This window comes from Mandrillus leucophaeus, unplaced genomic scaffold (genome assembly GCF_000951045.1).
Source record: "Mandrillus leucophaeus isolate KB7577 unplaced genomic scaffold, Mleu.le_1.0 Scaffold1076, whole genome shotgun sequence".
NCBI lineage: Eukaryota > Metazoa > Chordata > Mammalia > Primates > Cercopithecidae > Mandrillus > Mandrillus leucophaeus.
This window is the reverse complement of record NW_012098943.1, coordinates 119900-135954: the sequence shown is the minus strand read 5'-3', so window position 1 is coordinate 135954 and position 16055 is coordinate 119900. Positions and strand designations below refer to the sequence as shown.

General features: G+C 51.5%; 1 protein-coding gene across 1 annotated transcript in view; it reads right to left on the bottom strand.

Moving 5' to 3' along the window:
• LOC105543802 (trafficking protein particle complex subunit 9-like) overlaps window positions 1-16055 on the bottom strand; it is a 265773-nt gene that overhangs the window by 138300 nt on the left and 111418 nt on the right. Inside the window, exon 3 of the mRNA XM_011985916.1 lies at window positions 13968-14058. Coding sequence (XP_011841306.1) covers window positions 13968-14058 — 91 coding nt within the window. The remainder of the gene's footprint in view (window positions 1-13967; window positions 14059-16055) is intronic.

Sequence of the window (16055 nt, the reverse complement as noted above, 5' to 3'; positions counted from 1 at the left end):
GAGGGGACGCCGGAAGTTACACCTTCCTGACAGGCGCGGTACATGCTCCACAAACGGTTTTTCTTTTGCAGAACAAGATCGCAATTAAGCAGGCTCCCAAATGGTATTTCAAACAGAGATGTTTGCAGCTAAATAGAAGACTCAGCAGTGAAGGTAGACACGATGGGGAAAGAAGAGACAGGAGGAAGAGGAGAGAGACGAGGTAGCAGGTGGGGTGGGGACAGGCCCTGCATCCAGACTGCCCGGGTTCAGATGGGACGAGGCCACCCTGGGGCTGCCGCATTTCCCATCCACATGAGGGATGTCACAGCAACCTCCTCCAGGGTTGCCGCGAGGATGCAGAAAGCATCATGGAGACCGCGCCTGAAACGCAGCAGCCACGTCCACAGACGGAACAGCAGGGGCCTGTGAGCAGGGGCCTCTCCAAATAGGGGATTAGGAGCTGGGGCTTTTCCTCTGAATATAGGTTGCTTTCATCTTTTTCCCCCTTCAAAAAGAAGGTAACTACTTTTGTAAAGAAAAACAAACAATCCTCTTTGTCAACCCATGCCCAGAGAAGCCAACTGGGGCACGCTTTCATCCCCCACACCCACTGCCGGGCAAACTGGGCCTCAGGCCAGTTGCCACAAGCCGTCATGGTCCCCAGGAAGTGGCTCTCAACTCAGGCAGACCAGGCCCTCAGAGTCACCAAAACCACCCAATTCACCTGCCCCAGTGGGCGGGGACTCCTCCACAGGCCTCTCAGAAGTACTGACTAACACTGGCCTGGAGCAGATGTTTGGAGATGTGGGCTGTGCTGGGAAAATCCACTGCCGGTGCTGTTGCTAAGCTACCTGGGAAGGAGGCAGAGGGTCAGCGGGCAAGCCCAGCTGCCAGGGCGGCCTAGGGCACTCACTGCCACCATCGGTATGGCCATCCTACTGTCTGGCTGGTGGGAGCTGGCTTTCTCACTCCCTTTTCCAGGCAGTCTGAGCTCTGAATGTATTCAGTGACTCTCAGCAGCCATTCTACAGGCATTTCATATTAGAAATAAACAAAGCTCCTCACGTAATGTCCATGTCACACAATTTGATGAAAGGGCACGTACTCGGTGTAGGGACACGTCTCTCTGCAAAGCCCCAGAAAGCACCAGGGTGCAGCTCAGTCTCAGAGGCACCAGGCAGAGCTCTGGCTGCTGGCACCATGGGCTCCAGACTCCTGAATGGAGCTGGTTCAGGGCAGAAGGTGCTGTTCAGATGGAAGCAGCAATACCCAGACACCAGGGGATCCACAGCCTGCTCCAGGTGGTCTGTCCCCAGGGAGGCCCACGGGTTCTGAGCCACATCCCCATGAATCCCAGGACTTCTTCCTGGGAAGGCGGCAGCTGGGGATCAGGCTCTAGTCTGTCTCTCGCCTCCGCTTCTAGGACGTCTGCAGAAGCTCTGAGGCCGGCAAATACCAGGATCTGTGTAAACAACCTGCTGACTGATCTGGAACCCCAGCCCTCATTAGACTGAGAGAGGCTCTAAGGCAAGGACTGAGTTTATTTTTGGGTGCCCAGCACTGAGGACAGTGCCTGGTGCAGAGTAGTGATCAACAGATGTTTATTGAATGAATGGATGGATCAATCAATCAATCAACATCCTCCATGCAACCTTAGGCCCCCAGCCTCACCTCCCTCTCCTTACCAGCCCACCCATCTTCTCTGTGGTTCCAGGCTCCATCAACGGCAGTCATTTGTCCCCACAAACCATGTCCATCCCCACCTCCCTCTTCCACACCTTTGTATCTGCTGTCCGCTGTACTCTCCTAGTCATGAAGAGTTTGGACCTTCAGCCATGCTCCTCAAATATGAGAGCACCACATCTCCCTGAGATAAGGCAGAGGACTGTCCCGCACACAAGCCATCAGGTGGCTGCTCTGCCTCCCAGGCTGGTGTTCCCCTCATTCCCACATGTGCAGCCTTCACATCACAGCTCAGAACTGGAGCTCACGATGGGATTTGCTTGGTGATTATTTGGAGAATGTGTACTGAAAATATCCACTCCATAATGTGGCTAAAACCTAATCTGTATTCACTGGATGGCTATGAAAGACAGCACAGACCAATCATTGATGCATCTGAGAAAATACAAAGAGCTATAAAGAGGAAAGTGCTAGCAGTGGAAGAGGCAGGCGGAGGGTGGCACAGTCGTGGGACACTCAAATCCGCATGGCAAACGCTTAGCCCCATTAGTCACCATGACCGGGTCTCTATGGAAACGCCTGGAAGATGGTCCTCAAAATAGACAGTCAGGGAGCACGCTGGGTTTCTGCAGCAGGCACAGATAGGCCCAGCCCTGCCTCCTGCTCTTCCTACCTGGAGGATGGGAGCAGCACACCCTTTCCAGGACTGTTCATGGACTGAGACGGAGGGGTCTCGGGAGCTCCAGCCCGATGTGCAGACTCGGGGTCCAGTTGTGAGCATGGCCCTGCTCCTGGCCCAGCCCTGCCCTCTGCCTCCTGCCTTGCCGTCAGACCCTCTGCAGCAGGAACACACTCACTCCAGGATTCAGGCCCCAGAAGCAGGGAGATTCCAGTGGTTCCCCACTGCCCAAAGTCTGGCATCAGCACCCACAGCACAGCTCCCTAAAGATCATGCCTACCTCTATGAGCCTGAGGAACAGGCTCTGTGCTGGGCTCCCAGGGGTTTCCTCAAACCTCCACTGAGCATCTCCACTTTACAAAGAGGGAAACCCAAGTTCACAGGACTTGACCACCAGCTGAAGTCAAGACTCAGCACAAGGATGTGGCAGAGGCTGCGCCGAGACCCCAGTCGGCTCAGTGCTGACTCCATGCCAGTCCGAGCCATGCAACTGCTGTCATAATCACACAACAAAGTTGACGGCTTTGCTCTCTGCCAAGATCCCATAAAATATTAATAACTTCTGAGAATCCACGCTGAGGGAATCGCCCCAAAACACAGAAAAGGCTCTACGAAAAAACCACTACATGTAACTTTTATAATAGCAAATGTTTTGAAGCAATCTAAATGTTCAACAATAGAACAAGTATTAAATTATCTTGTATTCATTTGATAAAATATAGTTCAGCCCTTAACAATATGTGTGAGACATGTTTATAACATGGGAAATGCTTATACTTTTGTCAAGCATAAAAAGGGACACAGAAGTATAAATACAGTATGATCATCCCTATGGACAAAATTAGAATTGGAAAGTAGCAAAAAGACTTGGGAATGCACAAAAATGAATTAGAGGTTGTTTTGGGGATAGAGAAAGGCTATTTTTTATCTATGTTTTCTGATTTTCTCTCATCTTCTACCATGAGGATATATTCCTTTCATGAAGTGATCCAGTGGGAGGTTCAGATTCTGGTGGGAGGTTCAGATTCTGGGGGCAGGAACTCATATTTGAACCTGGGGCTGTTCCCTCCCACCTGTGCAGTGCTAGAGGAGACCAGCTGCGCTGAGTTCAAGTTCCTCCTCTACATGGGAGAACCTCAGTCTTCAGGGCTGTGGAGAGCTCGGAAATAACAACATAAAGACCTCATGCCTGGCCCAGCAGGTGACCTGTACTGCGAAACAGTTGCTTTGAAATTAGAGGCCGGGCCTGTTAGCTCGCACCTGAACTCCCAGCACTTTGAGAGGCCAAAGCAGAAGGATCGCTTGAGGCCAGGAGTTCAAGACCAGCCTGGGCAACATAGGGAGACTCCATCTCTACAAAAATTAACAAATACAAATAACAAATACAAAAATTAGTTGGGTGTGGTCGAAGCGGGAGGATCGCTGAGCCCAGGAGGTCAAGGATGCGGTGAGCTATGACTGCACCACTGCATTCCAGCCTGGGCAATAAGCAGGAGCCTGTCTCAAAACTACATACAAATTCAAAACGTCAAAAATTAAAGAAGAACCTTTTTCCTTTGTGAATTGAATTAGTGAGCCTGCTCTAAGTCAGAGAAAGAATCAGTCAGGCCAGGCCAAAGCTGAGGCTACTGGGTCTGCCAGGGAAACCCATCTCTGTGGTTCCAGGCTCCATCAACGGCAGTCATTTGTCCCCACAAACCATGTCCATCCCCACCTCCCTCTTCCACACCTTTGTATCTGCTGTCCGCTGTACTCTCCTAGTCATGAAGAGTTTGGACCTTCAGCCATGCTCCTCAAATATGAGAGCACCACATCTCCCTGAGATAAGGCAGAGGACTGTCCCGCACACAAGCCATCAGGTGGCTGCTCTGCCTCCCAGGCTGGTGTTCCCCTCATTCCCACATGTGCAGCCTTCACATCACAGCTCAGAACTGGAGCTCACGATGGGATTTGCTTGGTGATTATTTGGAGAATGTGTACTGAAAATATCCACTCCATAATGTGGCTAAAACCTAATCTGTATTCACTGGATGGCTATGAAAGACAGCACAGACCAATCATTGATGCATCTGAGAAAATACAAAGAGCTATAAAGAGGAGGACACGTCTCTCTGCAAAGCCCCAGAAAGCACCAGGGTGCAGCTCAGTCTCAGAGGCACCAGGCAGAGCTCTGGCTGCTGGCACCATGGGCTCCAGACTCCTGAATGGAGCTGGTTCAGGGCAGAAGGTGCTGTTCAGATGGAAGCAGCAATACCCAGACACCAGGGGATCCACAGCCTGCTCCAGGTGGTCTGTCCCCAGGGAGGCCCACGGGTTCTGAGCCACATCCCCATGAATCCCAGGACTTCTTCCTGGGAAGGCGGCAGCTGGGGATCAGGCTCTAGTCTGTCTCTCGCCTCCGCTTCTAGGACGTCTGCAGAAGCTCTGAGGCCGGCAAATACCAGGATCTGTGTAAACAACCCGCTGACTGATCTGGAACCCCAGCCCTCATTAGACTGAGAGAGGCTCTAAGGCAAGGACTGAGTTTATTTTTGGGTGCCCAGCACTGAGGACAGTGCCTGGTGCAGAGTAGTGATCAACAGATGTTTATTGAATGAATGGATGGATCAATCAATCAATCAACATCCTCCATGCAACCTTAGGCCCCCAGCCTCACCTCCCTCTCCTTACCAGCCCACCCATCTTCTCTGTGGTTCCAGGCTCCATCAACGGCAGTCATTTGTCCCCACAAACCATGTCCATCCCCACCTCCCTCTTCCACACCTTTGTATCTGCTGTCCGCTGTACTCTCCTAGTCATGAAGAGTTTGGACCTTCAGCCATGCTCCTCAAATATGAGAGCACCACATCTCCCTGAGATAAGGCAGAGGACTGTCCCGCACACAAGCCATCAGGTGGCTGCTCTGCCTCCCAGGCTGGTGTTCCCCTCATTCCCACATGTGCAGCCTTCACATCACAGCTCAGAACTGGAGCTCACGATGGGATTTGCTTGGTGATTATTTGGAGAATGTGTACTGAAAATATCCACTCCATAATGTGGCTAAAACCTAATCTGTATTCACTGGATGGCTATGAAAGACAGCACAGACCAATCATTGATGCATCTGAGAAAATACAAAGAGCTATAAAGAGGAAAGTGCTAGCAGTGGAAGAGGCAGGCGGAGGGTGGCACAGTCGTGGGACACTCAAATCCGCATGGCAAACGCTTAGCCCCATTAGTCACCATGACCGGGTCTCTATGGAAACGCCTGGAAGATGGTCCTCAAAATAGACAGTCAGGGAGCACGCTGGGTTTCTGCAGCAGGCACAGATAGGCCCAGCCCTGCCTCCTGCTCTTCCTACCTGGAGGATGGGAGCAGCACACCCTTTCCAGGACTGTTCATGGACTGAGACGGAGGGGTCTCGGGAGCTCCAGCCCGATGTGCAGACTCGGGGTCCAGTTGTGAGCATGGCCCTGCTCCTGGCCCAGCCCTGCCCTCTGCCTCCTGCCTTGCCGTCAGACCCTCTGCAGCAGGAACACACTCACTCCAGGATTCAGGCCCCAGAAGCAGGGAGATTCCAGTGGTTCCCCACTGCCCAAAGTCTGGCATCAGCACCCACAGCACAGCTCCCTAAAGATCATGCCCACCTCTATGAGCCTGAGGAACAGGCTCTGTGCTGGGCTCCCAGGGGTTTCCTCAAACCTCCACTGAGCATCTCCACTTTACAAAGAGGGAAACCCAAGTTCACAGGACTTGACCACCAGCTGAAGTCAAGACTCAGCACAAGGATGTGGCAGAGGCTGCGCCGAGACCCCAGTCGGCTCAGTGCTGACTCCATGCCAGTCCGAGCCATGCAACTGCTGTCATAATCACACAACAAAGTTGACGGCTTTGCTCTCTGCCAAGATCCCATAAAATATTAATAACTTCTGAGAATCCACGCTGAGGGAATCGCCCCAAAACACAGAAAAGGCTCTACGAAAAAACCACTACATGTAACTTTTATAATAGCAAATGTTTTGAAGCAATCTAAATGTTCAACAATAGAACAAGTATTAAATTATCTTGTATTCATTTGATAAAATATAGTTCAGCCCTTAACAATATGTGTGAGACATGTTTATAACATGGGAAATGCTTATACTTTTGTCAAGCATAAAAAGGGACACAGAAGTATAAATACAGTATGATCATCCCTATGGACAAAATTAGAATTGGAAAGTAGCAAAAAGACTTGGGAATGCACAAAAATGAATTAGAGGTTGTTTTGGGGATAGAGAAAGGCTATTTTTTATCTATGTTTTCTGATTTTCTCTCATCTTCTACCATGAGGATATATTCCTTTCATGAAGTGATCCAGTGGGAGGTTCAGATTCTGGTGGGAGGTTCAGATTCTGGGGGCAGGAACTCATATTTGAACCTGGGGCTGTTCCCTCCCACCTGTGCAGTGCTAGAGGAGACCAGCTGCGCTGAGTTCAAGTTCCTCCTCTACATGGGAGAACCTCAGTCTTCAGGGCTGTGGAGAGCTCGGAAATAACAACATAAAGACCTCATGACTGGCCCAGCAGGTGACCTGTACTGCGAAACAGTTGCTTTGAAATTAGAGGCCGGGCCTGTTAGCTCGCACCTGAACTCCCAGCACTTTGAGAGGCCAAAGCAGAAGGATCGCTTGAGGCCAGGAGTTCAAGACCAGCCTGGGCAACATAGGGAGACTCCATCTCTACAAAAATTAACAAATACAAATAACAAATACAAAAATTAGTTGGGTGTGGTCGAAGCGGGAGGATCGCTGAGCCCAGGAGGTCAAGGATGCGGTGAGCTATGACTGCACCACTGCATTCCAGCCTGGGCAATAAGCAGGAGCCTGTCTCAAAACTACATACAAATTCAAAACGTCAAAAATTAAAGAAGAACCTTTTTCCTTTGTGAATTGAATTAGTGAGCCTGCTCTAAGTCAGAGAAAGAATCAGTCAGGCCAGGCCAAAGCTGAGGCTACTGGGTCTGCCAGGGAACGAGGGCCCGGCCTGGCATGGCGGCCTACGGGTGTGATAGAAACTCCCTCAGGCCATGGGGGCTTCTAGGGAGCTGCAGCCTCAGTTTGTCGTTGGAGGGGACTCTGGAAGAATGGTGAGGGGAGCCCAGGTCATGGGGGTTGGGATGCAGGGAACGTGGCAGCCCCAAAGTCCTGGCTGGGGGTGAGGAGTGGGTGAGTCTGAGACCTGGATTCTACTGTGCAGGACTGGAGGGGAGCTGCCTGGGCTGTGTCCTGGGATGCGGATCCTGCACCACACCTGCCCCCAGTGGGCCTGAAGACGGACGCAGGATGCAGTCAGAGTGAGGGGCAGACAAACCTCACCCTTTTCTCATGCACTGCCACGCTGTGGCTGGCTAGCCAAGGTCTGAACTCTCCAACTGTCCCTGTCCAGATGGTAAACACTGGTAAACTCAACCCAATCACCCATCCCTCCAACCCCACTGAGAGCTCCCTCCTCCACAGCACCATCCCAGCCCCTTCCCTTCGGAGCCATCTCCCCTCCTCCCAAACGCCTCCGTCTGCAGGATCAGGCTGCTCTGGCCCCGCAGGCTCTCCCCAGGCCCCTGTGTTGGCGCTGCTGTCCTACACCAGGCACCTCCTCTCCTAGCCTGGAGTTCCTCGAGGGAATGGGGAGAGAGAAAGACAGAGAAAGAAACCAGGGAGATTTTCAATGCTCGATTTGTGAGCACTGGTTATATGGCAAGGAATTATTTGTGTTAGCTTGTTTCACTCTGCCAGCATCCCTGCAAGGTGGCTGAGTCACAGCGCTTCACAGAGAACCAGAGCTCAGAGCATAAGTGACTGCTCAGGGCACTCTGCCAACTTGGCAAAACACAGCAAACTTGAAACCAGAAGCAGGTCTGTGGGATTCGAAGCCAAGATCATTCCATGGGGTCTGCGTCTGCTTGTTCCTCCACATCCCAAGGGCCTGAACTATGAGTCACAGGGCGAGGTGCCTGTTCTCGCTCTCTTTGTATATACACAGATATATAAATGTGTGATCCCAAACAATGCTCAAAGAGGAGACTCTGCTCAGAAATGGAAAACCCCCACATGGCTGCTCTGGGAAGAGATGCCATTCAACTCAGCTGACAAGGTCCCCGCAGGCTTCCACTGTGATCTTGCTGCAGTCAGAGACCAACCCAGGTGTGCAGGCGGCCGGCATAGCCATGGTTCCCAAGCAAAGCAAAGATGCCAAGGGCCTCTTAAGTGGTGGAATGCAGTAGCAGTGGAAATGGATACCCTGGTGGCCATGGCAAGACCCTTGCCCCACTGGGGCTCACAGATCCAGCTGTAGCATTGGGGAGGGGGCTGGAGTCACCATGACCCCTGCTACCCAGTTCAGCTCCTATGCCCTGTGACTTGCAAAGTCTCAAGAATGTGCTGGGGTCCCGTTTAAGGTTTAAGGACTTGACCCAACCCAGACCATCCCTGCATTCCCCACCCTCCTCACAGGGGAAGCCTGAGTGTCCTGTGCCCCCTCGGAAGATCACCTTGGAAATCCAAGTTCCAACAACGTCCACATCACGATTCAGAGTCACATGCCCACGTGATGAATAAACATCTCAAGATCCCTAAAAAGGTTCATAGCCTTTGACCTAGGAGTAACGCCTAACTAGAAAACTTGTCTAGTCAGAAAATCGAACCGAAATTTACGTATTAACATGTTCACTGGAAACAGCCAGATATGATAATAGTGAGATAAACTGTGACACTGCATCAGGAAAATATCATGCCCCATTTCTGGAAATGGTTCCACGCTGTTGTGCTAGGCCCTGGCCTTGGCAGGTGCCGCCGGCAACTGAAAGCGCACGGCTGGGCTGCTCGCTGTCAGGGCTCCCACAGGGACAGGCTCACCTCCTGAAGGCAGAAATGCCTTTCAGATCTTAGCACTGTTTTTTAAAAGCCTTGCATTTCCTCCAGGATAAAGGGATTAATATTCGCATTATTTGCCAACATGCCTCTGTGCCCACGACAACCCAAACACTACCAATTACCAACCAGAAAAAGCAAGCCTGGGGAAGAAACGACCTGGTGCTGCAGAAGCAGCCTCCTTCCCTCCCGAGGTCCCTCCTGGTGGCCTCTGGCAGGACAGATCGTCCACAGGCTCACTCCAGGTGTGGCAGCAGCTGACTATCCCTCCCTGGGGAATTTGTTTCTTTCGCCTGATAGAATATATTAAGACAAGCTGAACTTCATTTTTATTAGCCTTGTTAGGGAACCAAACTTCCTTTAGATCCAGATGTGTTTTCTGTTCGAACCTTAATAATTTAACAAAAATAGATCTGACTGCCAATTGGGTCACTCAACACTCATGTACAGAGCATCACATGTGGTAAGCGCCCCCACCTCCCATCCACCCCTCTATACCACCTGAGCTGCCTAACCACCTGGTGAAGCGGGAATTATTATGTCCTCCAAACTAGCAAATAGACCTGCTCTGGCCTCATGATGAAGTCACTCAGCCACATCTGGCGACTGTCCTCAGATGTCCGAAGTGCTGCGTCTCAAACCACTACCCTAACAAAGGCAAGCCCACCCTTCTTTAGTTATGAGACAAAGAGGTGGCCTCCCAACTGCTAACCATCTTTCTATGCCATGCAAACGAGACCTCAAAACCACCTTCTCAAATTCTCCAAGAAGAGACAGTAAAGGACAGCAGCTCCTGGGCCAATTCTGATTTACTGAAAGCAAGAAAAACATGTAACCACCTCTTAATGCCATGGGCCACGCTCCACACCGCAGGGCCTCACCCCTCTCCTTGCTGTCCCCCAGACTGAAGAGCGCCTGCCTGGGCCTCTGTCTGGAGGTGGCCCCACCATGCATGGATGCCAGGAAGGGGGTCCACGTGCTGCCCAGTCCCTGGGGTGTGCAAGGGGGTGTTGAGGATGAATGCCACAGATTCACGGAGAGCCCCTTGTGACTTTTCACACCAGGGCTCGGGTATATGGCTCCTAGAACTGGGCTGATCTTCCAGGAATAACAGAAATATCGCATAAAAGACTGTAGCTTTTAAAACAGAAGTGATTATAATAAATCTTTGCTTTGCAGGCGGTAGGGATTTATGGTGTGCCAGACACATTTACAAATGTCATTTCACTTTGATTCTGAGCCTCAGAGCAATATGTGAGGTCGCCATGGGAGAGGTCCATGCCGCCCTGAGATGGGGAAATGGAGGCTCAGGGGGCATCCCTGATGCAGCACGTAGCAGGACCGAAACGTACATCCAGGTCCCCTGGCTGCACCAAAACCCTCTACTACACCACAGAGGGGACTGAAGCACCATGAAGAAGGTCTTTGCTTTCAGACAAGAGTGCAGTGAAAGCCACGGCTCTTCTCTCTCACCCCGTCTCCCTACCTGTTTCCCCAGAGGCTGCAGTGAAACAAGGTCAACAACGTCAATGAAATGTCACCTCTCACCCTGCACTGAGCCCGGCTGTGGGGGCCCAGTAGGCATCTGCGCAGGCCTGGTCCCACCACTGGCCCACGATACCTATGGGGAAAGGGAGTCAGCACAGGCGGTAGGAGGGTGACGAGGAGACAGATGCGGGTCTGGAAACAATAATGCACGGAGGCAGGGGCTGCACTGAGCACGTAATAGACATCATCTCATGTAATCCCTGGAGCAACTTATGCAGCAGGCATCATCCCATTCCATAAAGGAAGAAACTCAGGCTCCAAGAGGTAAAGTGATGCATTGAAGGTCACATAGCTACCGCATGATAGAGCTGGGATCTGAGTCCAGGGCTGCCTGATTCTGAGAGGCCATGGGACCGAACTACATTTCCAAAAGAGCTCCCTGAGCCTCCCTATGAAAAAACGGTGCTACAGATTGAATGTCTCCTTCAAAACTCATGCTGAAACTTAATCCCCAGTGTGGCAGTGTTGGGAGCTGGAGCCTTTAATTGGTGATTGGGTCATGAGGGCTCTGCCCTCATGAATGGATTAATCCTTTCACGGATTAATGTGCTGATGGATGACTGGGTTCTCATGGGCAGGAAAATGGTAACTTTATAAGAAGAGGAAGAGGGATCCGAGCTAGCACATGAGCACGCTCAGCTCCCTTGCCATGTGATGCCCAGCACCACCTGGGCACTCTGCAGAGTCCCCGGCAGCAAGAAGGCCCTCATCAGACATAGCTCCTTGACCTGGGACTTTGCAGCCTCTATAAGAAATACATTTCTTTATAAATTACCCAGTTTCAGGTATTCTGCTATAAGGAACAGAAAACGAACTAGTACAAAAAGGGGAAGAAAATCAGGGCAAGAAATGGAAGCAGCATGTAATGCAGCAGGGGGCTGAGCCTGACCCAGAGCCTTCACGCCTCCCGGCACGCACCTCTGCCCACACAGGCATGTGCAGCTTCCAGGCTGTTCTGTGCTGAGAGGCATCCCGGGGCCAAACCAACTTCCTAGTCTTGGCTCTAATTGTCCACTGTTCTCTCTAATTTCCCCACTATTGTCAATTTTTAAAGGGTGTTCTTAGTACACCCAGGGGACAGGCCAAAATGAACAGAAAGGACCTTTATGATCATTAAGGACTAAAGCTTTTCTTCATCTGAAATTCCCAAATTGCCCGGGCTTCTTCCAGCCGCCTCACCAGTATTCAGGCAGGACCGGTTCATCCCTGGTTGGTGGAGGCCTAGTGGCCCGTAACGCAGTGCTCCCAGCTCTGTTCACTCTGGAGCCCCTGGGGCAAGTGCCAGCCTCTGAGCCTCAGTCTCCCTGTTTGTAAATGATGGAGAAAACCTCACACATAGGACTGTGGCAAGGAGTGCATGGCAGCTCTTATGCAAAATGCCCGGGACAGGAGATGCTCAGCAGTCTGAGGTCCTTCCCTTTTCTCTGTCCTGTGCCGCTCCAATTCTAGAACCCTCCTTACCCTTAGGGCCTACCTAGAACAGTGCCAAGGGCAGTCCGTGCCCCGGGAAGGGCATCGTTTCCAGACTGCAGGGACTTCTCCCTGTTCAGCCTTGTACCATCAGAACTTCTCCCCCAGGGCTCTGCTCCTGGGTGCCCCGGTGGTCATCCAACCAAACAAAGGCCCCCAAGCCATCTCAAAAACCCTTACCTGGGGTTAGGGCTGCCGACCCTAAGACAGAAGGGAGGAGCCCACCTGCTGTCTACCTCCTCACCCCAGGTCACTCTGCTCTCTGCTCTTGGCACCCTGTTCTGCCTGTGGCCCTCCCTTCGCTCACTTGCCCCATGAAAGTCCTGCATAGCTGCCTGGTGGAATCTCCTTCGGTAATAGACAAAATACAGCTAGTCCCCCTGGGCCTGACCCCACCCCACAGCCAGGGGGACCCAGGTGTCTTCCCTGGCTCAGCTGTCTGAGTCCAGCGACACAGCTGACTGTGCCCAGGTCATCAGGAGACAGATAGGACATTTCCACCTAGAAAAGTGGCTGGGCTACAGGGAAGCCTCCAGGGAACCAAACAGTGAAACCCTCTGCAGGAACACCAGGCCTTTCCTTCCTGCCACTCAGGCGGGCTCAGAGAGGAGGAAGAGTCCACAGAAGGAGCCCGAGTGTAAAATGCAAACCCACAGCCGCCACGATGGTGCCCACCTGGTCCCAACAGCGTTCACCTATGAGGGGCCAGGAGGCAGCCTCTGCAGGACCAGGGGGTCTGCGGGCGGGACGAGGGGGTCTCCAGGCTGAAGGGGGCTGGTGGAGTGCAAGGAGAAAGGCTTGCTTTCTCCTCATGCCACTGGAATCATTTCCATGTGTCTCTAGCCCATGAAAGGGGCAGAACAAGCTTATTAATGAACTGGATCCTGGATCAAAGAGGAGTTACTCATTCACAATGACCTCTTGGGTAAAGAAGAGGAAGAAAGGGGATATATATGCTTACAACTGACTGTCTGCAGCAGATCCAAAATAGATGAGCTGATTAAATAATTTCCAGAGAATAAAGATTCTCACTTCAATAGAAATACTAAGCTCGTTTCTCAGCAAAATATTTTTGAGTTCAATTTAGAAAGGCACAGTGTAGGGTGGAAGTTCCCAGGTGCAACAAGAAGAAGCCGTCAAATAAACTGTGCTAAGTGTCTAGTAATGGAGTTCTCTTGGGGTTGAACACAACACTGAGTTGAGGCATTTACAAAACAAACACTTTTCCACACAAACATCATGAAAAGCTGTCCACGCATCGTCGTGGTGAGTGGGGTGAAAACAAGGGGTTCACCACACCCTGTTCTCTTCTGCCATCCCAAGCCACTCTCAGTTCTGGAAACAGTTGCAGAGCACACGCTCAGCCAGACACAGTCAACTGCCATTTCAGAAGGCAGCCCACTCTACAGCAAGTGCAAGTCAAGACGGAGGCCGAGATCCGCCTGCTGCACCTGTTTTGACGGGCACTGAGCCCTTCTCATGTCTGCACTGTCACCTGAGTGCTGAGCTGCCCGCCCAGGTGAACAAAGATGCCCCCACGCAGAGGTGCCGGCGCAGCATGGGGAACCCGTCTTTTTCCCCCAAGGTTTCCCGTGATGACCTTCAGCACCCACCCACATCTGGGGTGCCCGGCCACACCCCCCAAGACCTTGTTTGTGTGCATTTGGAGAAAAGAAGCACATCCACCCAGAATCAATGGGCGGCTGGCGGGTACTCACCCCACTGCAGAGGCGCCAGCTGCAGGTGCTCCAGGACGAGCTGGTTCAGGAGTCCTTCCACACTCGCCTCGCCACTGCGCTTCAGGGACGGGTGAGTCTTGGTCAAGGAAAACGCAGCTCCTGCTGAGCCCAGAGACAGGAGAACATCTAGAAGTCTCTAGACAGAGACCCTCAGATGGGAAACCCCCTAGAGCAGACGTCTCCCCTCTTCTGAAGGGACTGTCTAACCAACCACTATGACATCACCCTGGGTATGTGGACATTAGGGGCATATACAACAGCAAGTGCTTCTCCTTCTACCCCTCAAATCTAGTAAATTAAACTACTATTATGTAAGAAAGGGAAATCCACTGGGATAATTTTAATCCAATAACTATTCTTGCTGGGGAAAATAAAGAGAAATGGAAGGTTATTTTTCCTTAATAAAACATGCAAACTGGTTCACTGTTCAATACAACTCGCGAGTTCCTTGACGCACGTCAGTTTCATGCTGGTTTCACGTCGGTCCTGTTATCCGTCTTGATGTAATTACACATATTATTAAGAACGAGCTCACTTAAGAGAGCTCATAATCGAGGAAGCCATAAAGTCTCTCAGCAAGTATCAGTGGATGAAGTAATTAGGTCTAAAAATGTAGAAAACAGAAACCTCCCTTGCGCTAGTATTAAACAGCCAATGTGATTCGCAAAACAGATCTGTAAACCTGTTTCCCTTTTCCCACATAAGTTAAAGCCACCATATTTAAGTTGCAATAAAAGGGTAAATTTTTAGTTTCTGACATTCTCTAGTGATTGCAAAAGTGGAAAAAACACCCCACCTTCCTTCTTCCTTTCATGTTAATTCCATTCAACAAACACATCCAGTTCATCTGAAGCACGCCATGCACAGCGGGTGGCATGGCCTTGAGGATGAAGGAAGGGCGGGCCACGCACCCTGAAGTTGAGAGGTTCACATTCTGGTGAAGGCAGCAACATGAAACCTAAGACTTGCAATGGCCAACCCTGGGGACAGTCCTGTGAGAACAAAGCTCCTGCAGTTTGAGGTAGAATGGAGCAGAGGCTAAGCATTGCAAGCGAGAGACAGCAGGACGAAACGGAGGCCCCTGCGTCTCTCCTGCTGGCTGGTGGGGGAGTCGGGCTCAGAGGTGCTGAGCAGAGCGGGCACATCCCCCTCATCAATGGTCCAATGCACTAGCCAGAGAGGGCTGTCCAGACAAGAAGGCTGCCCAAGAGAGCCAGCTGGCCACAGCACCACAGCCACCAGCAGCAGTACAGGCTAAGGTCAGCAACATGCTGGCCTGGGGGCTCAGGAACCCCTGCCCACTCCTGTGTCCTATTTTATTGTATTTATTTATTTATTTATTTATTTATTTATTTATTTTTTCAGATAGAATCTCACTCCGTCACCCAGGCTTGAGTGCGGTGGCACGATCTCGGCTCACTACAACCTCCGCCTCCCAGGCTCAAGTGATTCTCCTGCCTCAGCCTCTCGAGTAGCTGGGATTACAGGCACCCGCCACCACGCCCAGCTAATTTTTGTATATTTTTAGTAGAGATGGGGTTTTACCATGTTCACTCAGGCTGGTCTCAGACTCCTGACCTCAAGTGATCTGCCCATTTCCCAAAGTGTTGGGATTACAAGCATGAGCCACAGTGCCCGGCCCTATTTTAGCTATTGTGGACTTCTTTCAATTCTCCCCAAATACTGTGTGCTCTCTCTGAATTCCAAGCCTCCCCTCCCACACTCTGTGCATTCCGCCTGGAAATGTCTTTCCCTGCCCTCTTCTCCTTCCTGACGTTATGTCTCAACCTGACCTTGCTTCTCCTACAGGAACCCTCCAGAAGGCGTGCATGCATCCCCTGACAACCTGCGCTAGACGCGGTCATCTTCCTGTTTCTTGGCTTCAGCCCTAGCCTGTGAGCTCCATGAAGGCAGAGACCTGGTCTTAGGGCCTAGAACAGTGTTTGGTTCACTGCAGTTGCTCAAAGTATATTGCCTGATGAATAAATGAACACCAAATGAGCAAACATCCCGGGGGGGGTGCAGGTGCCACGCCTCATTCAGCAGCACAGCCCGCAGCCCCTCCAC